This window comes from Hyaena hyaena, unplaced genomic scaffold, assembly GCF_003009895.1.
Source record: "Hyaena hyaena isolate Hyena2069 unplaced genomic scaffold, ASM300989v1 scaffold_862, whole genome shotgun sequence".
NCBI lineage: Eukaryota > Metazoa > Chordata > Mammalia > Carnivora > Hyaenidae > Hyaena > Hyaena hyaena.
The window spans coordinates 791,625-803,990 of NW_024081494.1; the positions used below are offsets into that span (position 1 = coordinate 791,625).

Below are 12,366 nucleotides of genomic sequence, written 5' to 3' on the forward strand. Positions count from 1 at the left end.
CTAACCCTAATTTTGTTAATCAACTAAAGCCTATCAAATAGAACTATGAATTGCTTCTTCTTTTCAAATCTATTGCCACTACACTTTGATAGGTCTACAATATCTCTTCCCTGGGCTACCGTACTAGTCAACCGACTGGTATCTGCATCCATTCTCTTAAATGAATTCTGTTGTCTTTATCTTTTAAGTGTTAGTGTTCTGGGATTTCAGTTGCATACTCTCTTACTCTCTCATTCTGCACTTTCTTGCTGGATAATTAATCTACCCCTGTGGACTCAAGTGTCCTTAATATGATGGTAAACCTGCAATATTTATCTCTAGCCTGGATCACTACCTTACGCTTCGATGTGTATGTTCACTGGCCTAAAGGATACCTCTATCTGGAAGCCCCACAGGAATGTCATCTGTCCTACCTCAAAACTACTCCTTGTTTTGAGGACTCTATCTCAGAAAACCCCATCTGCCCAGGTTAGAGAAGGAAACCAGGGTATTATTCTTGGATTATTTTACTCATATCCACTGCATTTATTTGTCTCTTAAATCCGTTCATCTCTCTCCATACGCAGTGCCACTCTCTTAGTTCAGGCCATCATTAAATCTCACGTGGATCACTGTACCAGTCTCCTAAGTAGTCTTCCTACCTTCAGATCTGTCCCTCTGAAATCCTGGCTACACAATGGGAGTGATTTTTCTAAAAGTACAAATATTAACGTCCCTCTCTCCTGCTTGAAATCCTTCAATAGTTTATTACTGCCCTTAAAATCATGTTCAAATTCTTACCTGACCTATAATCTCCTCTAGGTTCCTCTGGAGCCTCACCACCAGCCACTTGCCCTTTAGCTAATTAGGCTCCATTGTTTTGTTTTGTTTTTTAAATATTTAGTTTCTCTCTTTTCCCTTCTGGCCCTTTGACAACTCTTTTTCTACTTCCTGGAACACTCCTTCCCACTCTTCTTGCCTCCTTGCCTAACTCATCCTTAGATGCCAGTTTGGATTTCATTGACTAATTTGAGAATACTTTTCTGACAATGACCCTCCCAAGATTGGGTTTGGTGGTCTTCTGATTTGCTCTAAGAGTACACTCCACTCATTTATTACAGCCATTTTTTTTCTATACTCTTGCCTTGTCTCTCTCTCTCCTTAACCACAATATATGCTTTTTTGAGGACCTCTATACTTTTGTTTATATTATTTCCACTTTCTGGAATATCCTTCCTCTGTTTTTTCCCCCCCCTGGAAAACTTTTTGTAAAGCACTCCCAGCTTCAATTCAGGCAGATTTAACAGCTCTTCTCCTAGGTCATCACAGAACCTTACACACTTGACTCTGTTACAGTATATACCTTGGTATATTACAGTTATTTATTTTTAATAATGCCTCTGGATAGATAGTGGACTTTGGGAAGGTACATATTACCATACTCATTTTTAGATGCTTACCACAGTGCCTGGCATGTAGTAGTAGTAGTAGTTCTTAGGTATGTATCACACTGGAATAATTAATACAAAGTTAACTGTGTTTCAACTATTCTTACCAAGAATCAGGCAGAAGACATGCAAGAGGAAAATGGTTAATTTAACAAAATGTGAAAATGTCTGGGTTTATACATCTTGGTTTTACCCTGGAAGTATCTGGCTTTCTTCTCAACCCAACCCTCTTTTTAAAAGTGCCATTTAGAGAGCTACTACTAACTTTTATATGTAAATAAACTCTTCTGATTTATTCCCTAACTCTAATTCATCCTTGATAAGAGAAAGAGAACATGAGGAAAAAAAAATTAAATGAGCTAAAAATATTTGATGAATAATGATCAATTACGAACTTTAAAAGGTAAATTCTATGGCAGAAGTCCAGAAAGCCTTGATTTGAATCCCAACCCTGTCACTTTCTTACTTTGTGCAAGCAACTTATCTATCAAGACTTGATTTTTCCATCTATGCAATGTGAACAGTAATAATACATACTTCATTCCTAAGGTTACTGTGAGAATTGAGTTTACATATGTAAAACATTTAAAACAAAGCTTAATGTATAGTAAGTGGTTAATAAGTGTTAGCCAGTATTATCATCCTAAATGGAGATTGTTTACTTAATAATCAAAAGTTATAATATGTTCCTAGATTATAAGAAATGTAATGATGGTATGGATTAACTAACAAATGACTATCAAGGACTTTGAAAATATAAAAGCACTAAAGTGAGAAATTAGTTTGTAAGTACCTAATGTAATTCATTAACAATATAGCATATTACATTCATTCTCATAATGCCTTCCAACTCTAGTTCTTAATTCCTAAGTTCTTGCTAATTTTCTCAAAGGATGTTATAAAATTAAGTACGTAGAAAAAAAAAAAAAAACCTCAGAATCTGTACTGGTTTGTGTTAGAAAACTGTTAGAATTAAATGGAAATAAAATAAATTTAAAAGTGATGTATTAAAATTTTAAAATCATTATCATCATTGCTAAAATGAATAGTGTTGTTGAAATTTTAAAATACTAACATTTGTATTTAAAATCTGATTTTGAAATGTCAATAATAGTATTAGTTAACAATTCTAGCTTAAAAGCCAAAAAGATAATTATCAAAATACCTTGATATACCCTGTAATTCTGATAAATGAAAAGGTTATGATTTAGCCATATTTTGAAACTACAGCCAAATCTTGATTATCTTTGGTCTGCGGAGGTCCGGATGGCTGGAGCAGTTTAAAATCTATATATGATTCTAGAACTTCATCTTTAGCCTCTTCTCCCGTCACATCTTTATCACAGTTAACTTAAGGGGCCAGTTTGCATTTCCAAACTCCCTGTCTTTTTTACTTGAACAAGGAAATGTCAAAATAAATAAGTGAATAAAAATTTGACAACAAATAAAACACAGGAAGAAAGGGCTAATCTATACACTAGATAACCATTCTCTGAATAATCAGAGTTGGCTACACACATTCTGTTTACCTTAAGAATCGAAATAGCCTCATTCTCCTTCATATGTTTAAATAAAAACAAACAGGAGTTCCTATGCCTTAACATCCCCATCAGAGGCGTTCTGAGTACCTGAAAGAACCCTGGTGGCACAGGACCTACTGGCATGCCATCTCCTGGGGGAATGTTTCCTAGCACTGGGCTGGGAGCTGCTGCAGCACTCTGCAAAGAATAAAGGAGAAACAAACCTATATCATTACAGCGAAGGCACAAAACCAAAGACTAACGGTACTAGCTTGTCGGAAGGGAAGGTTTTTCATTCCCAGGAATAAATATTGGTAATTTCCCCCACTCTAGAGGTAAACAAAGAAACAACAGTTAGTTTACTATAACTAAGTTATTTAAACTTTCCGAAATCATAGGATTTTAAGAAGATGGTATCTTTCAATGATATCTAAGAGGCAAATAATAGTATGACAAAAAGATAAAAGTATTAAGTACATACTTCATTTAAGGCACAGGCATTATGAATGACAACATCAATAACAAATATGGAAATATGTAGGTAGTAAGTATGAAAATGGTGGTTACAGACGTTGGACAAAAGAACTTTTTTTTTTAAGATTATGCTTTGCTGTGTCATAAACAAGTACAATTAATTTTCTGCTTATAGGTGGCAATACATTATTCAATTTCTGATATGCTATAACTGGCAGCCAAAATAGAACTGTTAGCAAAAACAGTGTGGTGAGGATGAAAAAGTAATTAGGAGGCTGAATCAAAGAATTTGATTTAGAGAGATTAGTCTCATATAAATAGATTATGGGGAAAAAAAACGATTGAAGACTCAGTCTATTTCACTTACCCTAGAGCTTCATGAAATAGGAGTACGAAAAATTTTGAGTTAGACTCTTTGTAATCAAATATAGGTTTTAGGTTTAATTCTTATGCAGAATAGTAATACATATCACTATTATATAGTCATGGGTTTTCATCCCCCTACCTGGTTAGACGTATTATAAATATTAATAACAGTCAAGAAGGGACCAGAAATATGCTGAAGAAAGATCAGTATGAATCCAATAGTTCTGCTATGAAAGAACTCATGACAAATAATGGATCTAGTATATCTTATATCTGTCACACTGTCCTTGCCTCTACATCAGTGTATTCATTCATGCATTAATATTCCATTAGAAGGTACAATATCAATATATTTATAGCCTACATTTCCTGGTGTGTAAACTGATAAAAATACTAACACGTGTTTATTCTATAATATTAGTAGTTATTAATAATGAAGACCAATGATTTTGGTGTGTTTCCTGAGAAAAACGTAGATTTAAATGTAGTTATCTAAAATGTTGCTTACCTATGAGTGCCAAAATTCTAAGCTTCTGATAAAGCATATTAAGTATAAAAGGAGAAATAATATTTCTTAGATACTAAGATTAAACATTTATGTTATTTTAAGCAAAAGCATGCAATTTCATTAGTGTACATCAAATGCCTACCATTTGCCAGATACTGTTCTATTTTGCTTTATGTATCAACATTCATGTTTTTAAAAAATGAAAGGCAAGTCATTTCCTTTTTTCATTTAACTAAACTGGTATAAAATTTTAATACACAATATTACAGTGAGAGGAAAATTTGCTACCAAACGTTTATCTTATTTTAGTTTAAATATATATGATTACAACTTGATCTAGGAAGAAAGATCTGATCTAGATCCTTTGACAGTCAATTACTATCATGCGGAAGGTACTCTCAGTACTAAAAACTAGAGATAAGATGTCACTATTATTCTAATTAATTGCAGAAGAGAAATATTTTTGAGACAAGTTTGTAAACCACTCTCACTTATATTTTTATAGAAATGTGTACTATAACTTTATGCCAGTTTACAAAAATAAAATAGAATTCAATGAGTTACTGCAACTTCTTAATGTAATTCAAAGAAGCTATTCTCCCCTCAATCCAACATCTAAATTAAAATTCAATAAGTAAAAATATTGGGTCATCATTGGCTCCTTTATTTTTTTCTTTTTGGGGACTACATTGGTTAAAGGTATATCATATGCTGGTTTTTTTCTTCATTGTTCTGAATTATTTGTGCTCCCTATGATTTGTTTCAGCTATTATTTAAAAGTGAAACAAAATGTATGATTCAGATGAAGATTTAAGATAATTAAATCTTTATAATGCCTTATTAGTTTTCATTTTATGACTTCAAAATTATTGAATAAATTCATTCAAAATATATATTGCCAGGAACTTTAAAGCTCTGCAATATAGCAGTTAACACTATAGGAAAAAACAACAACAAAATCCTTGCCATTTGGAACTTAACATTCTAGTGAAAGAAGAAAGATAATGGTGAGTGCTATGGAGAAAAAACTAGCAAGGAAGAGGGAGTTCCAAATAAAGGGGGTAGGGATTATAACTTTAAATAGAATAGTTACGGAGGGAGTGCCTGGATGGCTCCTCAGTTAACCATCAGACTTCAGCTTAGGTCATGATCTCACCGTCTGTGGGTTTAAGCCCAGTGTTAGGCTCTGCACTGGCAGCTTAATGCTTGGAAACTTCAGATTCCATTTTTTTTTCTCTCTCTTTCTGCCATTCCTCTGCTTGTGCTCTCTCACTCTCAAAAATAAATAAACATTAAGAAAAATAGAATATTTAGGAATGAATGAATAAATCACATAAATTAATAGATCAGGTTATGGTGACTAGCTTATTTTTTTTTAAACATTTATTTACTGAGAGACAGAGAGAGACAGAGCTTGAGTGGAGTAGGGGCAGACAGAAAGGGAGTCACTGATTCTGAAGCAGACTCCAGGCTCTGAGTTGTCAGCACAGAGCCCAAAGCAGGGCTTGAACTCACGAACTGCAAGATCATGACTTAAGCCAAGTCAGATGCTTAACCAACTGAGCCACCCAGGTACCCCACTAACTTATTCAAATATGCCTCTTGCTTTGCTGTTGAGAATGTCTTCCTACATTTCAAGATGCACAAATTCTTCATTTGCACTCTATTCCCTTACAGTGGCACAAGAATTTTATGTAATTTTTTCTTTCCTAATAATCATACTTAGGGCATAACATGAGAAGTGTCTTGAAAACAGAAGGGTTTTATAGCTAGATAATTTATAGTATAGAGCATGATGATTTCATTTTCTGGTGTGATAGTAATTTCTATCCTTGGTTTAAGGATACAAAATGATGTGATATAATCTTAGTATTTATCCAGTTTGTTTACCCCCTATAAAGCACTAGTTCAGAGCATTTCAACCGAAACTTCACTTGTGAACCACATTTTTGAGGTAAATTATGCATCCAGTCTTCTGGGATTTATTGACAAGGGCTAATTCACCCTTTATTGTACTGTGTGGACTCAAGCTTAGAGTATCATTGGGTACATCATTGAAATCATTAACAAATACTGATCCGATAACAAATACTACAGGGGTACACTAAAATGCACTCCAAGCACTGTAAAAGAGTTTATTTCTCAAATTGCCTAACTTGCTCATTTACTGCAATATATTGTATGCTTTGAAACTGTAGGCAAAATGAGAAATACGTCTTGAGAATTAGGAATGTATGTAGAAGAAAGAAATACAAAATTTCTTCATTTCATTGCTACAATTTCTGAGACCTGTTTCAAGCTTACTTCCAACATATAAGAAATTTCTCTTGGGGCACCTAGGTGGCTCAGTTGGTTGAGCGCCAGACTTCATCTCAGGTCACGATTTCACTGTTCATGGATTCAGAGCCCTGTGTCAGGCTCTGTGCTGATAGTTCAGAGCCTGGAGACTGTTTTGGAAACTGTGTCTCCCTCTCTCTTTCTGCCCTAATCCCTCATGCTCTCTCAAAAATAAGTTAAAAAAATTATCTCTTGACTTGAGGATCTACAGAAAGTTGTTGGCTCTAACTGATAAAGTATGTATTATTCTTGAGGGTTGTGGTGACTAAATCACAGAAAAAGTACAAATAGTTTAACTGTATTAAGATCTAGTAGAAAGTATTAGTTTTACTGGGTTTTGTGTGAATTCTCATTGGAATCACATGGAAAATCCTTTATTATATAATATATGCGTGATTATTGAGGGTTGAGTTTTTATTTTCCCTCTCTCATAAAAAGAAAACCATGCAAATATTATAGCTTTAAAATATATCTTCTTACTAAACTGAATACATAAGACTTCAGGGCAAATGTGAAAAAGTCATCGTTAAAAGTGTTTTGTCTCTTGACTGTATTAATTTCTATGCTTTCCATATATACTTTCAGATATGTATTTTCTAGCTGCTTTTAAATCATTTATTTTGTCACAGGTCTTAAATTTCAAGGTTTTTTGAGAGTGACAACTTTACTTTTTCTTTTTATAGTTCCCTAAATCACTAATATAATTGTACCTACTTTTTATATACACAATGTATTAAATGTGGGGAATTATTTGCTTTCCCAAGGACATACAAAAATGAACTTTAAAGAGTTACCATGAAATCTTTACATGTTGTTATATATTTATCTTTGTTTAAGTCTGTGTGGCCATTTTCCTCTCTTGGACTTCTTATACTTATATCATTCTATCCTTTAGGAAGACACAAGTCAATTTGTGCCCCTTCCTTCCTTTTTTGGTGTTGTTTATTTTCCCCTTGTATACATGTCCAGCACCATTTCCCACTCTCCCCTTTCCTCTTAAATGCTATTATATAATTGGATGTAAAAAATATTTTCATTCTCCCTCTAATTTCCTATTTCTGAATTTAGAGAACAGAGAGATAAACTGTTATTTTATATTTTATCTTCTTAAATAAAAGTCTGAAATTAAAACCAAAAGAAATCTTATTTTAATCTTAGTTATTATCACTAGTGGACTCTGGTAGAAAAAAACAGTTCTATATACTTTGTTATGGAGGTTTCAAAACAATAGGCATACAATAAAATTTTGCTTAAAAATAAAATTAGGATATAATTGATTACTAAATTAGTTAGCATTTATCAAGATTCTATACATTAAATAACTTATAGTTTTATTTAATAAGAATGTTAGAGAATCGGTTTTCTATCAGGGAATCAAGATAAAATGTCTATACTTGGCTCAATAGAAAAAAATATTTAAGTATATGTAAAATTATGAAGGTAATGATAGAACTAAAATAGTGACACAATTATTAGAAATTGAAAGGACAAGGATGAGCACTGAGTGTTATATGGAAACCAACTTGACAATAAAGTATTTGTAAAAATAAATGAATTAATTAAATTAAATTTAAAAAAAAAGAAATTGAAAGAACTATTAAAGGGAACAGTGAGTAGGGGCACCTGGATGGCTTAGTTGATGAGGCTTCTGACTTCAGTTCCAGTCATGATCTCAGAGTTGGTAGGTTCAAGCCCCGCATTGGGTTCTGTGTTGACCACTCAGGAATCTGGAGCCTACTTTAGATTCTGTGTCTCCTTCTCTGTCTGTTCCTCTCCCACTTGTGTTTCTCTCTCTCTTTTTCAAAAATACATAACTTTAAAAAAAAAAAGAGTCCCTAAAAAAACCAATACTTAAAAAAAAAAAAGGAAGAGTAAGAAGAGATTGCTCATGGAGTTGTTGAAATTTACCATTACTATTTTTACGCCATATGCAGGTATTTTTTTGAGAAACATTTTAAATGGTGATAACTGGGGGCGCCTGGGTGGCTTAGTCGGTTAAGCGTCTGACTTTCGCTTAGGTCATGATCTCGCGGTTCGTGGGTTCGAGCCCCGCGTCGGGCTCTGTGCTGACTGCCAGCTCGGAGCCTGGAGCCTGTTTCAGTCTGTCACTCCCTCTCTCTCTGACCCTCCCCTGCTCACGCTGTCTCTCTCTCTCCTAGAAATAAATAAAACACTAAAAATTTAAAAAAAAATAAAATGGTGATAATTGGTATCTTGTCTTCAAAAATTTAAAGTGAAGCACAGTCAAATATCTGGCTGTTGACAGAAAACATTCTTTATTATACTAAGAAATCTTTCTATGCCTAGTATTCTAAAAACAATTTTTAAAGAAATCAGGAATAAAAAAAGATGCTTTGCCTTTTTATATTTGATTGTTATTTTTGTGTGTGTATGAAGCATGATATAAGTAATCATATATTTATAGTTTTCTTAAAGCATCATCATATTTCTGAGATAAGGCATGATGATCATGGGTGACCCTTCTTTTAATAAGGCTAATGAATTATATTTGCAATACTGTATTCAGGGTCTTTACATCTATATCCTAAATGAGACAGGTTGAGAATGCTCCTTGCTGTATTATATTTTTCAAACTTGAACATCCAGATTATTCCACCTTCTCAAAATGAACTGGATGGCAAACTATCTTTTATAATGCTCTGGAGAAGTTTTATAGTATGATGTTTATCTGCTTTCTGAAAGTTAAAAAATATTCAGCAGTAAAACTGCCTGAATACAAAGGCAATTTTGGAAATAATTATGGTCATTATTCTTTTTATATTTTCTAAAAAGTCTATTTGCTTCAATTCTGTTCATTTACATTTTTCTCAGAACAGTTCATTGCATTGAGAGTTTTAGTTTTAGCCACATACACACTACTTTTACATACTTAAAAAAAAAAAAGTCCTCTGTAGCAGCTAGGAGATGACAAGCATCTGTTGTCTCCTTTGCCCATGGTAATAGGAATGTAGCCAAGCACACAGCAGCCAAACTACATCATACTTCTGTTTCCCTTATTCTAACCAAGAATTAAGGTTCTTACTAATGAAATGTGAGCGAGAGAGGTATGTGCCATATCCTGGCCTTGGTCTTAAATAGTTTGGATTACGTTCTACTTATATGTTTTTAAGATTTTATTTTTAAGTAATCTCTATACCCAATGTGGGATTTGAACTTACAGCCCCAGATCAATAGTCACAAGCTCTACCAACTGAGCCAGACAAGTGCCCCATCCTACTTATTTTTAATTAGAGATCTAACGCTGTCACACTGACAAAAACAATGCTCTGTACAATGGCAGAATGCCACCAGCCTCAATCTCTGGATGACTTTGTGGAGCAGATCTCACCTGCCCTGAACTGTCTTACTGAACTGTTTGGCTCTAAAACAGATGATGATTCATTTTATCTCTCCTAAACTGAATTAGCATAGTCATCATTATCTTTGCCAGAAATTGTTTTTTTTTTCTGTTTTATTAACATGTTAACTTTTGTTCTTTTATTGTCTCATTTCTCATCCCTTTTTTAAGGCTCTATTATTTTCAAATTTCTCAATTAAATTACTAACTAATATCTTTTTTCTTTCTTGTTTTAATACAAAGAACATAAAACTGAAAGTATGGCTCTGAATTTACCTTTGATTAAATCTGTAAGGTTTGATGTTGATCCTCACGATTTTTTCCCTAAATCATCTAATCAATATAATTTTGATTTCGCAAACAGTTACTGGATATAACTGGAAACCAAAATTATACTGATTAGATGATTTAGGGGAAAAAAATGAGAACACTAACATCAAACCTTATAGATGTAAACAAAGATATATTTTAATTTATAAATGGTTCAAGGCTCTTTTTTTGGTTGTTTTTAATGTCTACCTTTCCCAATTGTGTCTAGGTAAGATGTACTATACAATTTTTATATTTAGGAAATTGTTAAACATTTTTTGTGGTTTAATTAACAATCGATTTTCATAATGTCCCCTGGATATTTAATAAAATATTCATAGTCTACATTTTTATCCATTTGCATTACATCTTTATATTGTCTCCATTTTTTGTTCCCTTGCTCGTTCAAATATATATAATACCCTACAATTGTTGTTTATCCATTTCTCCCTTATTTTTCATGTCATTGCCTTGAATCTACTTTGACTGAAATTAATATTGCAAACTTTTCTTTGTGTTTATTTTAATCTCCCATCCATTTATTTTTAAATTTTATGCTATATTTGCTTTACTTGTGAGCAAGAAAACCCCTCTAATATGAATCTAATGAAATGGCCTTTAAAATTAAAAAAAAAAAAAAAAACCCACAAAAAGGCATCATTTACCTTTCTGGGTGAAAAATGAAGTTAGCTTAGTCTTCCCATTCTACATCATCCTCTTCCAGTTCCTAATTCTTATTATAAACACCTGGAGTTTTAGGCATAAACTTTTTGTTTTTAAAAGTTTGTTATCATCTCTTATTTTCAGTAATAATTTTTGACCTCTACAATCAGTTTTGCAATGATACTTTCAGCATTAAGAATAAAGAACTCCAATTTTATTGTCTTCCCGATCAGTCTCTTAAAAATAACATTTGCTACTAATGAGTTTTAATTTTTATACATTTCTAAGTTGACTGGAGGATATATAAATATCATTTTCCAAACCCTTATATGTGTAAATGTCTTTGTTGACTCTCATCAAAACTACAGATACCACTGTTTAGTGTTGGAAAAGTCTGATTCTGTCCTGATTTTTGTTCCTAGGGATATAATCTATTTTTCTCTTCTAGGTATTTGGAGGATGTTTTCCTGATACTTATAATTCCCAAATGTTTCAATTCCATATCGAAGTACTGGATTTTTAAACTACTTGCCTAGAATTATGTTAACGTTTTCAGTGATCATTTACCTGGGTTATTATTTTCTAATGATAGAAAGTTGGGGTGGAAATCTTTTCAGTTAACAGTTGTAAGATCCGACAAACCTCAAAGGATCATTCCTTGCAAATGTCATTAGTTACTAAGTAAACAGTTAAGATGTTATTGATAACTAAGGAAATATGCGTAGGAATCCTGCCAGGAAAAGATTTTCATAAGTTATTGGCGGCATGGGAAACTGGTACACTTGTAGGAAGCACTCTACATGTTTCTATCATGTGCTATAAAAAGTTAATAAATTTTGAGTAAGTGATCCTTCCTTTCAGATATTATTCAAATATAAATTCTGAACTATGAGAAAAATAGTATGCATAAAATATGTTCACGGTCATATATTTATAGTATGAAATAGTTAAAGTAACCTTAAAATTCAGCAATAATGTAATGCTTAAATAAATTGTAGTACATCTAAGTGACAAAACATGATTCAATTATTAAAAATAATGGTTACAAGGGGCGCCTGGGTGGCTTAGTCGGTTAAGCGTCCGACTTTCACTTAGGTCATGATCTCGCGGTTCGTGGGTTCGAGCCCCGTGTCGGGCTCTGTGCTGACTGCCAGCTCAGAGCCTGGAGCCTGCTTCAGTCCGTGACTCCCTCTCTCTCTGACACTCCCCTGCTCACGCTGTCTCTCTCTCTCTCTCCTAGAAATAAATAAAACATTAAAAATAAATAAATAAATAAATAAATAAATAAATAAATAAATAAAAATAATGGTTACAAGTGGAATTATCTGGGAAATATAGGAATTTATTTATGATATAACACTATATGAAATGTGCCAAACACAAGAGGTGAGTATAGCATGACTA

General features: G+C 33.0%; 1 protein-coding gene across 1 annotated transcript in view; it reads right to left on the reverse strand.

Annotated features, from left to right (window-relative positions):
• SSBP2 (single stranded DNA binding protein 2) overlaps nucleotides 1-3,145 on the reverse strand; it is a gene marked incomplete at its 5' end in the record, with an annotated part of 86,757 nt that extends 83,612 nt beyond the window's left edge. The window contains one exon of the mRNA XM_039220108.1: nucleotides 3,056-3,145. Within this exon, the coding sequence (XP_039076039.1) occupies nucleotides 3,056-3,145 (90 nt within the window). The remainder of the gene's footprint in view (nucleotides 1-3,055) is intronic.
• Between the last annotated feature and the right edge of the window lie 9,221 nt (nucleotides 3,146-12,366).